At 50.4% G+C, this 17,809-nt stretch overlaps 1 protein-coding gene across 5 annotated transcripts in view; it reads left to right on the forward strand.

The window, feature by feature from the left end:
• The window catches only part of LOC146863309 (uncharacterized), a 365,164-nt gene that overhangs the window by 37,086 nt on the left and 310,269 nt on the right, over nt 1–17,809 (forward strand). For 4 of the 5 annotated variants that reach the window (XM_085642720.1, XM_085642723.1, XM_085642721.1 and 1 more), the window contains one exon: nt 11,875–12,692. The exons of the other annotated variant lie outside the window; for it this stretch is intronic. In XM_085642720.1, coding sequence (XP_085498846.1) covers nt 12,327–12,692 — 366 coding nt within the window. In that variant the 5' untranslated portion in view covers nt 11,875–12,326. The remainder of the gene's footprint in view (nt 1–11,874; nt 12,693–17,809) is intronic. 5 annotated transcript variants of the gene reach the window in all.

The raw sequence follows: 17,809 nt of genomic DNA on the forward strand, positions 1-17,809 counted from the left end.
GCTATATTTTCTTACCCACACTACACCACCGAAGTCCAGCAGTTATAGGCATTCTTATAGTTATATTCATCTGAAGAAACTATAACTTATGCCGTTAAGTACCTTTAGGCCACAAGATAGTGTCTTAACATAAGTATAACTAAAAATTAACTAGAACTGCTGTTTTTTTATGATTTTTGAGTGGGTAAAACGTCAACCTTTTTGTTTTTTTCAGTGAAAAGGAATATTAATGTATACTACTGGAAAAAAACAACAGTTACAGGGGCGTTCTAGTTAGGAAATGGAATTAAAAAACTAATAATTCACTGAAAAAGACAAAGGTTACAGAGACGTTCTAGTTAGGCTCAGGTTTCACTCGTACAAAACCAGAGAAACTCAGCAGTTATAAGTTAGCTGAGCTAAGTATAACTTGTGTCCCCACAATGCACTGCTTATGACCTCACATATTACATCACTCATGACATGGTCAATGACACATCAGTGATGATATCTCAAATGACATCACTGATGACCTCATCAAGCGACTGTGGGTGTTTTAAAAACTTTTATGAGTGTTAAATATATATATATACCAAGGTGTATTGGTGAATCAGTGGGTGTATGAGTGCCTGTATGGCTGATTCAGTGGGTGCGTGACTAAGTAAGTGATTAGGTGTCTCAGTGAAGGTCTTGTGAGTGACTAGATTGTGTGAATGTCTGTATCAGTCTGTCAGTTGGTGTCTAAGTGGCTGTATGGGTTGGTGTGTGGGTACGTGAGTGGGGTATGGGTGATTGGTTGGTTGTCTGAGTACCTGTATGGGTGTATGAGTGTCTATGTGGGTGGATGAGGGGGTGTGTGACTGCCTGAATGGATGAGTGAGTGGGTGAGTCAGTGGTTGTATGGGTTGTGTCTGTGAGAGGCTATATAGGTGATTGAGTGTGTGTATGGCAGTGTCGGTGAGTGACTGGATGTGTAGGTGGTATATGGGTGAGTGCATTTGTGAAGGGCTGTACAGGTGAGTGTTGGAGTATAGGAGTGACTGTGTGATTGTGAGAGTGGCTGTATGGGTGAGTGTGTGCTTGTGTGCCGAGCAAATCTCATGACTTAAAACCCTCCAGTCCCGCAACGTCCCGCAACCATGTCCCGTGCCAGAGGGGGGTGGCGCGAGTCAGCTTCCCGGTCCATCGGGTGTGGCGGAGCGCCGCTCGCCAAGCCAGGAATATCGCCTTGGTGATGTCTGGGCAGGAGGCGGGGATGGGGGCGCCGTACAGGCGGTCCTGAATACAGGAGAAACCCAGGTCTTCCAATTCCACTCTGTAGGCCGGGTCAGACCATCCTCCCCCAAATCAATCATGAATGACCAGGAGGCGGGTGGCCAGGTAGTAAAGATAAAGGTTGGTCATGCCTAGCCCCCCATCAAAGGTGGGCAGGCGACATATCGACAGGGCCAACCGTGGCCTCCCACCACCCCAGAAAATCTGGTGGCCATCCCGTCCAGCTCGCGAAACCACGGCCTTGGAAAGGACACAGGAGTGTTCTGCAGTACATAAAGGAACCGGGCGAGAATCATCATTTTGTAGAGTGCCACCCTCCCCAGCGGATTGAGCGGGAGTGATTGCCATCGCGCCAGATCCGCTTTGGCTTTCTTGACCAGGGGGGTCACATTGAGCGCCCAGCTCAACTCTGGGAGGAGGGAGACCCAGATGCCCAGGTACTTGAAGGACAACCGGCGGAGGGGAATAGCGTCCTGCCAGTCAAAACACTCCCGGGAGGGGTGCAGAGGCACAAGGACCGATTTGCGCGAGTTTAGGTGGAGGCCAGAAGCGCGGGCAAAGCGGCCCAAGATATGGAGTGCACGGGGGCCCGAGCGCGCCGGGTCACCAAGGTAAATCAGGACGTCGTCTGCGTAGAGGGCGATTTTGTCTGCCTCGAGGCCCGGCCATTCCCAGCCCCGACGGAGAGGGTCCGCTCTGATCATGGCAGCAAGGGGCTCCATTGCAAGCGCAAAGAGGAGGGGCGAGAGTGGACACCCCTGCCGCGTACCCCGGCCGATCCGAAACGATCTCGACAGTGCCCCATTAACCAACTGGCGCGGGGGCGCGCATAAAGGACCCGTACCGTTTCAACAAACTTGGGGCCGAAACCCATGTGGGTCAGTACATCAAACAGGTAGGGCCACCCCACCGAGTCGAAGGCTTTCTCGAAATCGGCAAGCAGGAGGGTGAGATAAGGAGATATGCGATGACGATGTGCCAAGGCCACATGAAGGCGACGGAGACAGTGGCGAGTGCCCCGATCCGGCATGAAGCCGCACTGGTCCGGGTGCACCAGGCACGACAAAAAGGGCCGGAGCCGCTGGGCCAGGACCGCTGCGTAAAGCTTGATATCAGTGTTGATAAGAGAGATCGGCCGATAGGCCGACCTGTCACTGGGCGGCGGTGTGGACTTGGGCAGAACCACAATCGTGGCTATGTCAGCTTCTGGAGGGAAGGAGCCTCTTTTGACCACTTCCGCATAGAGGGCACCCAACCGTGGGACCAGATGATCCCTATAGGTGGCATAAAACTCCTGGGGGAAGCCGTCCGGGCCCGGGGTCTTCCCGGCAGACGTGCGCCCTATCGCGTCCCCGATCTCCTCAGGAGAAATGGGCACCTCCAGACTCTCCCAGTCACCCAACCGGAGTCGGGGAAGTCGTAAGTCACTAGCGGCAAGCAGTGAAGCCAGGGACAGGTCCGACGCCCGAGCCCGGTACAGCTGTGAGTAGTACTGAGCAAAGGCTTCTGCTATAGCCACGGAGGAAGACTGGAGCGTGCCATCAGAGTCGGTCACCGCCGGGATGATGCGCGACGCCCTTGGGTAAGTGGCCAACCGATGCAGGAGTGCACCATTCTTATCGCCCCATCCGTATACCCTCGCCAACGAGGACTGCCAGAGGAGCTTGGCCGCGTCAAGCGACCGTTGACTAATCTACTCACGCAGGAGTCGCAGCTGTCGGGTCTCGGCCGGATCGCCAGATTCGGAAATAGTTTGCTCTAGGCGCAGCGCGCGTGCCTCACAGGCGGTGAGCTGCTGCAACTGCGTCTGGCGATGCCTTACCACATGTGCCTTGGCGGCTCCCCTAACAGTGGCCTTACAAGCCTCCCAAAGGGTACCCGCCGAGGAGACCGACCCGTCATTGTCACCAAAGTAATGCGCCAATGCGGACCCCACCTCCCTACGGAGCGTCTTGTCCTGGAGGAACCATGCGTTAAAGCGCCAAATTTGGCGGGCCGCGCGGGGCGGGGGGCCCAGGCCTAGTAGGAGCAGAGAATGATCGGATATCCCCCTAGGGAGGATGCGGATGTCCTGAATGCCTACACAATCGGCGGGGGGACAAAAATCGCGTCAATGCGTGCATGGGTGTGATGTGCGGCCAAAGTGTGAGTATATTGCCGCGTGTGCGGGTGCCTGATCCGCCATACGTCGCACAGGCCCTGTGCCTCCGCCCAACCCGCCAGCTGCCTCGCCTGCACGGCGCGGGAGTCTGAGACCGGACCCGAGGAGTCGAGCTGTGGGGCAGAAACGGCATTGAAATCCCCCCCAAGAACAATAGTGCCCGGCGGAAGAGTCGCCAGCCAGGATGCGACCTGAGATAAGGTCGGAGACAGCCCGGAGGGCGGCGCGTAAAGCGACAAGAGGCTGAGCGGCCGGCCCTTAAGCATGCCGCTAATGACAATCACCCTCCCGTGGGGGTCATGGATCACCCGAGCCAACACAAAAGGGAGGGAACGGCGCATCAGGACGGCGACCCCCCGCGAGAACCCGGAATGCCACACCCGGTCATACCCGAAGCGCGCCAGAAAGGGACATTTCTCGCCGAGCAGATGGGTTTCTTGAAGCAGGAGCACATCCGCCCCCGCGCGCTGGGCATATTTAAGGACGGCGGTACGCTTAAGTCTGTCTAGCAAGCCGTTCACATTCCATGATAGGGTGCGCACCTGGGCTTTGGGAGCTAGGTCATCCATGACAGCGGCGGGAACGGAGCACGCCGGGGACGAGACAGCCAGGGGACGCCGGGAAGACACCCCATGACACGGGTGCGTGAGAAAGGGGGCAAGGAGCGCGCAGGCCCCAGAGGGACCACGGATCTCACGTTGGGGGAAGTTAGCGGACGGTGTCGGAAGGCGAGCAACGGTAGAGCGCGCATGCATGAAGTGGCGAGACGACACGCGCGGTGTGGTGCTGCATGGGAGGCTCAGTGAAAAACAAACCCAAACCAAAGAAAACATTCTCGCAAGGAGGAACAACCAACAAGTACCAAACCCCAACCCCCCACCCCCCACCCTACACTTCGAGAACGGAAGCATCTGTCGCCCGAACTGAACCAACAGTCACAAGACCCCAAGCTTGGGCGCTCGAGTATAAAGAGCGTGGTGGACCCCTCCTGGAGTACGGATTCCAATGTCTTGTCCTAGGCTGCTACTGGAAGGTGCGAGACTGTGGAGCCCCCCACCCCCGCCACCGGGCAAGGTCGCCGCACCCCCCCCCCCCCCCCTGGATACGGGAAACAAACAGAAAGTCATATAGCAGGGCTGCGGGAAAGGTCTGACAGGTCAATGTGTGCGTTGAGAGGGGTCGGAGACCCATCCGGCCCAGGCGACAGTCGGTGCCGGGACCCCCCAGCCGCTTGAGAGGAGGCACCGGACGAGGCAGGGGAGTCTCTCACTGGTCTGCCAGAGATGCTCGCGGACCGGGTTTTGGCCACTGCTGCGCCACGTCGTTGCCGGGATCGCGTGCGCTTTCCGCGCCGTGGTCGTTGGGGCCCAGCCGCGACGTGGCCCCGGGGCCCAGTAGCGGGTGGCACCCCACCGGGCTGGCGCAGAGGTTGTTCCTCGGTAAGCCAGGTCCAGGCTGCCCTGGGAGTGTCGAAGAACAGTGTCTTGCCCTGGAAGACGATGCGCAAGCGGGCCGGGAACTGGAGCTGGTACTGGAGGCCCAGGGAGCGCAGCTTTTGCTTAACTTCCGTGTAGGAGCGGTGTTGTTCCTGGACCTCCCGGGTGTAGTCCGGGAAGATCATGATGGTGTGGTTATTAAAAGTCAAGGGGCCGCTCACCCGCGCCTCCCGCAGGATAGCGTCTCTGTCCCTAAAGTTGAGGATCCGAAGAATAAAGGGGCGCGGGGGGGCTCCCACCGGAGGTTTGGCCGCCAGCGACCGGTGCGCCCTCTCCACCACGAACCAAGTTGACAAGCTGGCCGCCGGCATCCAGGACTTAAACCAACCATCCAGGAAGTCGTCGGCTCGGCCTGACTCGACCCCCTCCGGAAAGCCCACCAGGCGAAGGTTGTTGCGGCGGGCACGGTTTTCGGCATCCTCCGCCCGTCTATGCAGTTCTTTGGAGTGGGTCGTGAGCTTCCGGATCTGGTCCTGTAGTTGGCGAATGTCATCCTCCGCCGTCGAGATCCGGGATTCCGTTTCCGTAATGCGGGCCGTGGCATTGCGGAGGTCCTGCCGCAGGAGTGTAATGTCCACCTTCACTTCCCCAACCATCCCCTCCAAGGAGGTGCGAGAGGCATCGATAGCCTGGAGGATGGTGGCCAAGTCCTTGTTCTGGGCCGGCGCCTCCCCTCCGCCCGCGCCCGGCGGTTCCGAGCTCGCAAAGCGGTCAATCTTCGTCTGATGGGACGCCGCAGGTGGCCTGGGGCCTTTTTCCTTGCCCATGGTGGGCCCAGGGAGCACGTCCTGTCCCCGTTGATGGAGGGCTCCGAATCCGTCCGACACGTGCCTCACCCGCTGGATCCGGGCCAAGTCGCTGCCGCCCCGCCGCAGGCCCCTCACTATGGGCAGCACCCGAAATGGCCACCAGTCGAGTCGCAGCACACAGGCCGCTGAATCGCCGCCCCCCTCCCCAGTCCGCAGGACCGACCCAGTCGGTAGGGAAACACCGCAGCCTCCCTTGGCCTGGGGCCAGCAGCCGGACCCCCCCCCGGGCGCGAGGGTCAGAGGGCGCCCCCGTTAGTCCAGACACAGCGCCGTGGGCGACCCCGCCGGGCCAGATGGACAAGGAGCAAGAGGGGTCACCGTCGCCGGCAATACCTCTCAAGCACTGGCGCAGGGCAGGAGTAGTCCGGCACAGCTTCTCCCACAAGCCGCCGCCGTGGGTGTCAGGTAGATGGTGCCGCTCCGCGCGTGGAAGCTGTCTTCAGGGTCCGGCGGGACTAGGTCACCTCGGGGATCACCCCAACAGCAGATCCCCCATCGGGCGCCCAGGGCTGGAGGGCGGGGAGGTCAGGAGGAAGCCGTCTCCCGTAGTCGGCGCCGGTCCGCGGGCTGCAGCGTAGGGAGGGAGCGGGCGCCTGCGGCGGCGAGGCCGGGCCCGGCCCCTCAGTTGGGCCCCCACAGCTTGGGCCGATCCGCCCGTCGGACAGGGCTTCGCTGCTGTTGATCTGGGGAGCACCCCGTGACAGCTCCGGGGGGGTGCTCAGCGTCCGCCGCCCCCCCAACTCACTCGTGGTCTAATACGGGCACAGGCTCCACGCCGCTGGCTCCCCCAACCATAGGCCAGCCGCCGGCAGTCTCGCGGCCTTCACCCCTCGTGCTGCGCCGCGGGCGCTCGTAGATGGCACCGCCGGGCGAGGAACCGGCCGGATGCGTCCCGCTCAGCGGCGCTGCTCACGGGCAGCCTATCTCGGTATCGCGGCCCCAAATCGGCCAGAACTTTTAGCGAGGGCAGGGCGGCAGCTCAGCATCGGGCGATAATCAGCAGAGCGCACCCAGGACAGCCAGGACGGATGCAGGGCGGATGCGAGGGGTCCAGCATCCAGGAGCCTCACCGCGGTGCGGCCATCTTGGCTAGCGCCACCTAGCGCTCCCTCAGATGCAGTTCTAACATCGTAAATTGTGGATTCAAGACACCGTTCCACTGTTGGTACCTGTTGGACTGCTGTGTTAGTAGTATACAGAGCACTCCACGGTGCTGGGCCTCAGGCTTGGTGCTGTGTGCCTGTGTCGCGGTAGCCAGCGTTGATCTCAGGAGCTTTCCGAGCTCGCAGACCTCGGCCCAAAAGCTTCCGCCGGCACGTGGTGGGCCCTCTTTCACATACGGCGGTGTCGAAAGGTGAACTGTGGGGAATATGTGCGTCGCAGCGGCCATGACGGTTTGTGGGTACCAGCAGGCTGAGAGCATTATTCACGTAGCCACCTTCGCTCACGGGTTCAGCCTCGTGGCGGTGTAAGCTGCGCAGACCTGGCAGACATGTTCGCCATTCTGGAAGAGAACCACACTCGGAGAAACGTGCCTTTTATTCATACCCCTACGCTAGCCTTGCGTACGCCGAGCCAGCCCACTACGCTAAAGATTTTGGGGGGGAGGGGGCACGTACGCGCTATGTTTTCGTAACTTCCCTACTGACTACTATCATGGTTGCGTCCACTGTCCACTTCACTCAATCAGTGTATCTTCACATGTACATGTCTGTGCCCTGCCTACTCAAGTCTCTCCGGCACATCCCCTCAACGCTTTGCATTGTATACTTTTATAATCGAGAATCACTTGCCACCTTCGCACATACTTTGCTCCCATCTCTCCCCGCATTCTGCATTGTGTGGCAGAGGTGCTATACCATGTTTGGTTTGTGTACATGGCTAGCCACGGTTCCCATAGTACGTAGTGTCGTTATGTCTGCTAGGTGTACATGTTGTTTGTCATGTTGTATGTGATTATATAAGGTAGCGCGTTTGTTTACGAGCAGTGGTTTCTTCCATTTACATATCGCTGTCTTAAACAGGATACAGAAGTTTTTCTCACAGGTGAAAAGTGCGACCACAATGGTAGTCATTCATTACTATGCAAGAATGTCCAACTGCACAACGCTTCTAAGCTTACAGTCCCCAATCTTGCGTGCTTTCTTGAAAGCACGCCAACTCCCACAATCAGACCAACATTCACACAGCTTTCTAACGGCAGTTATCTGGTTGTTAATAACATGGACTGCTACGGAATGTGAGCTGGCATACCGTATGTCTTTACTGTTTCAAACCGAGTAACTTCCTGTGGCAATGTCTATTCCCACCCACACAAAGTAACTCCCACAGTTCAACTTGGCCTTCAATACCTACTTTGAAAACAGATTTTATTAAACTGAGCAAACTGAAACCGCTTTGTTTCAAACAGAAGTGTCCTTCACTTCTGCAAAAGTAATTTATCGACTGCAGATAGCATGAACTTCAAGTAAAATACAGTCCCTTTTAAATGCGAACCTCCCATTACACTTTGTGAATTGTTACACAATTTTCAACACATCCGACATTTAAGCTCTGGCACACTTTTTTAACACTGTCTCCACCGGCCTTGTCACAGACTTTCAAACTGGTTTTAGTATAATACCAGACTTCATTCAGTTGATCATCTCTGGAATAACAGGAACAGTGCCCATAATTCTCGCTCTGTTTGCAGCCATCCTACTACTATTTTTGCTTGTAAAAAATGGCTGCGCTCGCTGTGGTAATGAGCATGTCCGACAGAATACGCCTCTACGCGAAGCTATATCAATACCTTGAAAAAATGGAACCACTTTTCGGCTGCCTGCCTCTATCTACTATCAGAGCCAGCTACAACATGACATTTATTCACACATATGCAATCTGTGTGCAACCATCTTTTTATTGCAAAACTTGCCCATTCGACTGGCGAATGGATGTATGCCTTGTCAACATCCCAACAATCGCTCCCGATATCCAGCAGGTAATGGAGTATCTTGAAAACCATGAACTTGATTGTTCGGGCAGTGGAGCAATGGCGAATGCAACGCAAAAAGGTATCCTGGCAGAATGGGATTTCTGCGCAGCCGCGAAAGATCTCCTGCAACGTGCGACATTTGACAACATCGCAGATTGCCTGTCAATTAAAATTGCCGCTCCAACATTCGAGGAACATTACTGTCCCTTCGAGGATATGAATTGGATCCCTTCGCTTTTCTCACACGATGGCAACAATCGCCTCTTGGAACATTACGCATCTCAAGTCGCTGAAGAACTTCCGGACTGCAATCTTCAAGACTTGTAAGAAATTCACTTTATTCTTGGATTTATTTTTTCCAACTTTTTTGACTTTTTCCTATAAAATGTTTTAATACACTTCAATTCAACTATTTTCATATAATAACTTTCTAAGTATGCTTACGCATTTGAACTCTGTTTTCATTATTGTCCCTTACGTCTCCAGCCTAGCCAGGGATGGGTGATCTATGGCCTATGCAAATACACTATTTACTTGCTAAATTAGCCTAAACCCGACATCCATTTTGAAACCATGTCTATTCTTAGTGCACACGTCTCTCTGCCTGCCTTTTATCCACGAAGCCCTTTCACACAAATTAGCTCATCCTCAGCCTCTGCTCACAAGCTGGCGATCAAGATCAAAAAAACACGGCATTGTTTAGGAACTGGTTGGCACAGTGTGGTAATCGTATCCTACTTTTATTTTCATTATAAAATTTATAGTCATTCATGTCTAATAGGTATTGTTTATGTCACATGGAACTGTAACATGTAATGTGGAATTGACTGATGCAGGAGCTTAGGTTTGAATACTGCAGAAGCAGTTGGAATTTGCCTCAGCTGGATGCCTTAGCTCTTGCACCAGTGGGTCCATTTATTGGCTCTTAAATAAAGACACTTTTTAAATAACTTGCAGACTCCATCGCTTTATTACACACAGCCACTTTCTTAAACACACCTGATTTCACCACTTGTCTTCTGTGGCATTGCAACATTCTGCATTATATTCTTCACGATTATTTCTTTATTCCTGCTTGCTAAAACACTCCATTCTTGTCTTCAGACCGGTAGGGGTAAGAAGTTTGCTTCCCACTCCCGCTATAGTCTAAACGCATACGAACACCACTTGCACAGCTATGCTACAGCGGCCAGTATGCTACAGCGCCCAGAGCACATCAGTTTACAGCAATCAACTCACGGTTTCATCCCTGAGTGTACCGGCACTCACATCAGCACCATCTCACTCTGGGCAAAACAGCCCTTTCACACCGGTAATGGTGAATACTTTGCTTAACACTCCCTGTATAGCACACCCTAACCACCCTACAGAAATCACAGCACTCCTACCCTCCTCTTTCCTACTTTTTTCACCCTATTTGCAACCGTTCGCAGCCAATAACCAGCAAGCTTGTGCTCGTAACGCCTCAGCCAATCAGATGGCAGAATTCCCAAATATCGATATCTGTAAATTTCAATATTTCTTCAAAACTACTGAATGGATTCACACCAAATAAACAAAAGCGTGCTTTCTAGACCAAGACCCTTCTCCATACAAAATTTGGGGTAATTCCGATCACCCGTTCGACCTGTAGCCTTGTCTAAAGTTTCCTATGGAAATTGCATGGGGGAAACACGTTTTGGGACCCCCCTTTTTTCTCGCCCCCCCCCCTTGACGAATCCCCTCCAAACTTTCAATACAGGAGCTGATATGAATTAGCTTGGAAAATTTCATGAAGATTCATCAATCAACGCCAAGTTATAAGCAAAACAAAAAATGCTCTTCCTATGGAAACTTAGTCCTAACTACCTACTGGCAACCGCCAGTAGGTAAAATATATATATATATAAAAGAAGCAGACCACTCTGGGTATTTCCCAAGTTTAGGTGGAAGGCAGCTCCTGTATAGAGCACCCTCAACATCAGTGAAACTCTAAATTTGCTCACCTCATATGTCTGCTTTTCTATCAAAGTTTTTAAGCATATGGTTAGCACAGTGCTATCCACGCTGAAATAGAAAGAGACAAAGTATTTTGCCATTTCTACAACAAAGTCTTTAAGCATAGGATTAGCACAGTGCTATCCCTGCCGAGCTGTAAAATGACAAAAGCCATATACTGGGTGCCCCCTTGTGTCTAGACAAAGCTAAACCTCTCAGCGAGCTTTAATGACAGCGAAACGCATGTCATGGGTTGCTTTCATTCATTTTAGGTTGGCTTGGATGGTATTTTACCAATCAAAAGCTGTAATACTGTGCCTGGAGTGGTAAATGGCTTTTGTCATTTTACAGCTTGGTAGGGATAGCACTGTGCTAATCCTGTGCTTAAAGACTTTGCTGTAGAAATGGCAAAATACTTTGTCCCTTTCTATCTCGTCATGGATAGCACTGTGCTAATCCTATGCTTAAAACCTTTGATAGAAAAGCAGACATTTGAGGTGAGAACATTTAGAGTGTCGCTGATGTTGAGGGTGCTCTATACAGGAGCTGTCTTCCACCTAAACTTAAGAACTACCCAGAGTTCTCATTTTTTTTTTGTTGCATGCTTTATGCGTCACTCTATGCCTGCAGGGGGATTGATTGTTTGTTTATATATATATATATATATATATATATATACACACACACACAAACACAAAAACACACACACACACACACACTGTATAGTCATGCATGATCGAACCATCACCGTATATCCTTTAGGAACTAGAATAATCTGGGACCCCCCGGGAGAGGGCACCGTCACCGGTTCAGTTAAGTCTGGTTCTAGAAGGTTCTTTATTTCAATCTCCGCTTGCTTATTAATGTGAAAACAATGCTTCTGAAGTGCTGGGCTACGCACTATATATTCTTGCACTAACCAAGCCCAAAATATATTTAAAAAAAAAAAAACTACTAGGCACTCCAATATGCCATGAGTGAACACAGTACGTGAAGGAGGCCGGTTATCCTTCAGTCCAGAAGTTCAGCAGGCACCCTGTACTACACTCTGTTAAGATGACACTATTTTTCAAAGTCACCAGCCTTAAGTAAAGTTAATGCCGGAATCAACTAGATTTAAAATGAATGTGTTTGCTGATTTCACTGAAAATCCTGTTTGACTTTATAGAATTTTATTACAGGAAGTATTTTTCTCCTACCCAGGAAAATAGGATTGCAGCTGCATCGCATGGTCGACTGAGTGAAAAGAATCCTGGCTCTAGCTGCACATGACCAACGCAAGCAACTGCCTGCATTTCTTCTGAAAAGGTTGAAGCATTTTGTCAAAAGTTGTATATCAAAGACAGCGGTGTGGATATCATTGGCGCAGCACGCCCCCTAGCCCAGTGTCTTCCGGGGCCCATTGAGCCATAATATTTGTTGTAATTTACTACCTAACAGTAGTAAAAGGGGCCATTTTCTATGCTTGCACCAGGGCCCATGGCATCCTTGCTACACTACTGATCAAAAACTTTTTCCCAGCAGTTTGTAAAATAATAGCATGGCAAGGTGCCCTTAAAGCCTGGCCCTAGCAAACCATCACTTAAGTTTGACACTGGCAGTATACCACTTAAATTGGCACCAACCACTCCTTGCCGAACTCTGGTGCTACCGACATGTCACTAAACACTAGCTCTAGCAAATCCTCATTACTGACTGCCACTGGAAACTCTTTTGGAAAAGGCAGCACATTAGGAAAAGATGTTACCAATAATAAACTGTCTAATAATCCAGAGGAAAAAATAACAGAAAAGCTTAATGATGACTGTGCATCAGAGAAGGATTCGGACTCTGATTATGCTTGTGAAGCACCTGCCTCTGCTGGAGAGCCTTCCAGTGCTTGCAGCGGGCCTTTAGCTATCAAATGTGTGATAGCCAACGAGTCTTCCACTGCACCTGCATCCCCAAAGAGTTCACCCCTCTCCAAAGTATCCCCGGCTCTACCCTTCTCTCCAGGAGGTAGATCTGCTGCTCTTGCGTGGGTAAGTCATTTTTTGGTAATGAACAAGTTCTTCGAGACCTGAAAGAGGTAAAATACCTGAAAGAGATGATAAAATTCTCTTTTTGTGGTTTACATTTCTAGATTTCAGAGTAAAGTTAAAATAGTTTTTAATAGTAGTAAGAGGCAAGTGAATTAATGTTTGCTCACGTGCATTGTTCCAATACATATTCTGCTAGTTTATGTTTCACCCAGCAGGATGGGTCATATAGCTCTAATATTAAATTGAGTTCAGTGATTACCGAAGAACTGCCCTGTCATCCAGTGTTGTTGCACCTGCTTTGGTAGTTTATGTTAAAAAATAACTAGATATTTAACAGAATACGTTCAATGCACTGATTTGCGCTGCGAGGTCTGTGTATTTGAATAGGAGACAAAAATATCCCAGTCCTCGTAACAAAATTTTCACTGCAAACCACATTCATGTTAAGCAACTTTTCTCAGTGCTTTATATTCTACCAGGCAGTATTAGTGTATGTGAAGAGGTGGCAATAACAATTCCTTAAGTCAGTACCATGTAAAAATCCCTGTGTTTATGGACTTGGGTAAACTGCAGAGTATCCTACATTACTCTGGCGGCGGAAGCCCCTTCTTCAACGAGCCCATTGGTAAGTAGACTATTCAGGAGGACTTGTGATGCAAACAGCAGAACTGTAGAATGGGAATACTTATTGAATTTGCATTTGATAAAACATGTTTTGATGCCGTAAAAGAGTTTATAAGCAACAGTAAGAGCCTAAACCTGGGTATCATTGCATTTGAAACAGAGCCCGGCGATATATGATTTGATATCAGTTATCACAAGACCTCAAGAGCATTCTAATAGAAGTTTGCCAGACACATAATCGGCGTGTCGGGCTCCTCAACTCCTCAGGATCGGAACGATGCTCTTAAACGGTCCACCTCTTGATAGCTTCAAGTCTGAGTGCTGTTATAGCGCAGATCAGTGAAGCGATCAAGCGAGGGAAGGAAATGGAGGAGACAGCCGGTAAGGAGACCTGAAATGACATGAAACCAAAGGAATCAATAAACATCCACCAACAGACCACTCTCCTCCCTCCTGTATAATAATTAGGAACACGAGCGACTGAACTACTTGTAAAGGAAAATAATGACGTGTTGATTCAGCTCAACGTGTACCTCCCGAAAACAGAAAGCGAGTAAGCGTAAGACCCAGCGTGAACAAGGTGCTGTTTCAGCACTACAGAAAAGAAGTTATCACATTGTCATACATTACGCCTTTGTATGCCTCTCTATTAGTATTTACAACATCACCTCCCTCTTGGAAGCATTAAACGTATGTGCACATACCCGTGTTCCCTTCGAGCCTTGCTTCGCAGAGGACGCAAGAGACCGAACCTGGCTCAACCACAATCCCCTGCTAGTAGAACACACAATACAAAATAAGGTTAGATAGACCCAAGTTCATGAGTAGATATCACCTTCAATGGTATATCATATAGCGTAACTACTGATCAGTGCTCAGTAAGTTATTACAATTCTGTACATTCTCACCCAGCCGGGTGATTGCCTGACTTAACACAAGAAAATACTCTTCATAACATAGAAAGGATTGGGACCAGTATAGAAGTTCCCCTCCGCATGTGCCAAAGGATGTCCTTGACTCTCCAACGTGAGGGAAACTCACTTCACCAGTGCCTACCGGCAATGTACACATCCAGTAATTGGCTAGTAGGAGAAGCGTACCTCTCACCCTTTACACCATGCACTGGTATCCCTACCACTCGCAAGAGACTACATACGTGTGTCTCACCAACGAGGAGGAACACCTAGCACAATGGGTTTGATAGGCGAGGCAAAATAGAGACTCCCATCCAATGTAATAGTATGTGTACTCTCTTTCACGATATAACTATAGCACTAGAATGATGAACAGTGGTGGTGCAGCTGCACCCTTACCGGACCCGGATTAGTTTCAGCTCACGGGTTCCCAGACTGAGTCCCACTCCAGGGCTCTGTCAATCACACATCGTCCCCGCACCGGGACGGCGATAACTGAGCTCCGCTCTGGGGCTCCAAAAACTAACAGCAATGGGTAGACGCCAAGCGGACCTCCACTCACTACAAACTCAGAATACTAGGCTACGCAACCGGGGCGGAAGTGTGCACAAACACCTTCCGTTGCACTGCGTGCGCGACGCGCCGCCTCTGGTGTTCATGGGATATGTAGTCCCCCTGATTCCCAAGGCTGATCGGCACCCGCGCCGACCTGCCAGAAACAGGACAGGGCCCATTGCGGGTCCCGACACGGCGATACACAAAAAATATTTAGCCATATTCAAAACTCAACAAAATAAGAATGTTGACTGCCAGCACTTGATGAGTGAAAAAATGAATTTAAGTCATAGCTGTCACGTGTTGGAAAAGAAATGTTCAGACAATGTTGTTTGCCACTTTGTTAGGCTAGCTCATACCTTTTTTCCTACAGGCAATAATTATGAGTCACATAGCGATGGGAGGTGGGAGTCTGGAAAGGCAACACAAACTACCACGGGAAGGGGGCCGGAGCAAAGTGAATACGGATAACGGGAGGGAGCAAAGTAAACAGACAGATAGCAGCAGAGCTCGCAACAGGAAAGTTACATTGCAAGCTGAGGCATGATGCCATTTAGTTGTGAACCGGAAGCATGTTAAAGTGCCAGCCAGGTGATGAAGTCAACAATCCAGTGACATCTCTAAAAGCCTCATAACAATGGCTTGTGGGAAAATGAAGGGCGGCGGCTACTGTGCAGGCTTAAAGCGAGACATATTCAGAGCCTGCATTCCTGGCTCTTAGTGACATGCTTGGAAGACGAGGGTTATTGTTAAGGATAAAGCACGGCATACCACGCTGCTCAAAAAATTAAATGGGAGACTGCCTGTGTCAATACTGGTGCGCCGGGTGCACTGGATAAGTGATGTCGGGTGAGCGGAGCGCTGCGGCCAATTGAAATCAGCGTGCCCTGCACTGAAAGCGGTGCCTTTAAGAAACAAGCGCAGCCAAACTGGACCGCGCTTAAAGAAACAAGCGCAGCCAAAGCGGACCGTGCTCAAAATGAACATAAAAGAGTGCTTTTAAAGAAGAGTGTGTGAAGCCGCAAGTAAACGATCCAGTCCGGGTGGGCGGGGGAAAAAAGTGGACAAGGTGTAACCAGGTGGGACAAAAAAGCCTCTGGGACAATCATAACACCCCGTTTACCATAATTGGTGACGCAAAATGACGGGCACCAATAGAAATTAGGGGCGGAGCAGAAAGCGAACTTCTGGAACCGTATTGATTCCAAGAAGCCCTTGCATGGCGAGTGCAGCACATGCGCGCTGCTAACGCCAGGCGAGACCTACAAACGTATACTGCATGCAGAAAAGGGTTAGAATGGAAACTCTATAAAAATCTTTATATTCTATAATTATAGTCCTGGATTCGAGAAGTCGTTGACACTTTCCTAATTGTTATTTTTAATATTTATTTTATTTATGTGTTTTATAGAGCGCAAACTTGACCCGTTAGGGTATCAGAGCGCTTTACAGGAGAGCAAAGCAATATAAAGACAGATTTAGAGTCGACCAGTTACAGCTCGAGTAGCAGTATAGTGCAGGAATATATAGGCTAAAGCGTAGCATGTATTTACAGTTTACTTAACCAATTACACAGAGCGAGAAACCATATTTACAGAGTACGTTTTCAATTATTCTGACCAGGTCCCAAGTTTCTGATGTTTCGGGAGACCCGGTAGTTAGAAGGGAGGTAGTGGGCCGCCATAGGTTGTGCCATAGAAGTAGTTGAGGTAGTGTTAGACAAGAAATTTGCCCATAAGGAAGGTTTTGGCATCCTTTTTTAAGCAAGTCAGTGAGGGGATTCTTCTGATGTCGGGTGGGAGAGAGTTCCATATTCTTGGAGCAGCCCCTGAGAAAGCCCGATTGTAAGTTTTTTTTTTTTTGAAAGCTTGCAGGTTGGAGCAGGAAATCTCTGGCGGATCTGGAGTTTCTGGTTCCTCCGGAGATCACGAGTTTCTGTGTCAGATATGCAGGGGAGTTAGAGTGTAAAGCTTTGTGCGTGATGCATGCTAGTTTGAGCTGTATTCTTGCCTCCAGAGGAAGCCAGTTGAGAGCTTTCAGGTGTGGGGTAATATGATCGTATATCCTTGTGCCGGTGAGTAGTCTGGCGGCCGCGTTGAGGCAGGCTTTAAGAGGTGCCAGGGAGATCTTGGGTAAGCCCGAGAGGGTTGAGCAGCCGTATTCCAGTCTAGAGATGACAAGTGCTTGGACTGCCATTTTTAAGTCGGAAGCATCAAGGAAGGGTTTCAATTTCCTACGGTAGCTCAGATGGAATCTGGCTGTTTTAGCCATAGAGTTTATGTGGTCCCTCATGTTAAGGTTGATGTCAAGGGTAATTCCCAGGGATTTAGCCGAATTCTCAATGGTCGGTGGGCAATTTAAGGCTGCAATAGCCTTAATCCATGATTGAATCTCTAAATTGGCATTGGGAGGGGAGATCAGGAGAAATTCTGTTTTCTTTGCGTTGAGTTTGAGTTGATTGGATGCGAGCCATTGGACGGTAAGTTTCAGGGCTTCGTTCAGGGAGAGAATCTCTTCGAGAGAAGAGGTTTTGATGTAGATCTGGGTGTCATCGGCGTACATATGATAGGAGATATTAGCTGCGCGCAATTCTTCGGTAAGTCGTTCTAGGTAGAGGTTGAAAAGGGTAGGGGACAGGGTTGATCCTTGAGGGACTCCAACTGTGACCGGGGATGGTGATGAAAGGTTACCATTAATCAGGAATCTCTGTGACCGGTTATGGAGGAAGGACCTAAACCAATCTAGAACAGTGCTATCTAATCCCATTCTGAGTTTGAGGCGTTCAAGTAATTTTTCATGGTTGACTGTGTCGAAGGCCGAGGATAGGTCCAGGAGGATTAGCAGACAAGTTTTGCCTTGGTTGAGGGCTTGGAGGGCATCATCCACGATGTGGAGCATGTTGGTTTCAGTGCTGTGCCCTGGTCTAAATCCGGATTGAAAGTCATCGAGGAGGTGGAAGTTGTTGATGTGGTGACTTAGCTGCTGTTGTACACATTTCTCCAGCACTTTGGCTAAGAGGAGGAT

Source organism: Triturus cristatus, chromosome 2_2, assembly GCF_964204655.1.
Source record: "Triturus cristatus chromosome 2_2, aTriCri1.1, whole genome shotgun sequence".
Classification (NCBI taxonomy): domain Eukaryota; kingdom Metazoa; phylum Chordata; class Amphibia; order Caudata; family Salamandridae; genus Triturus; species Triturus cristatus.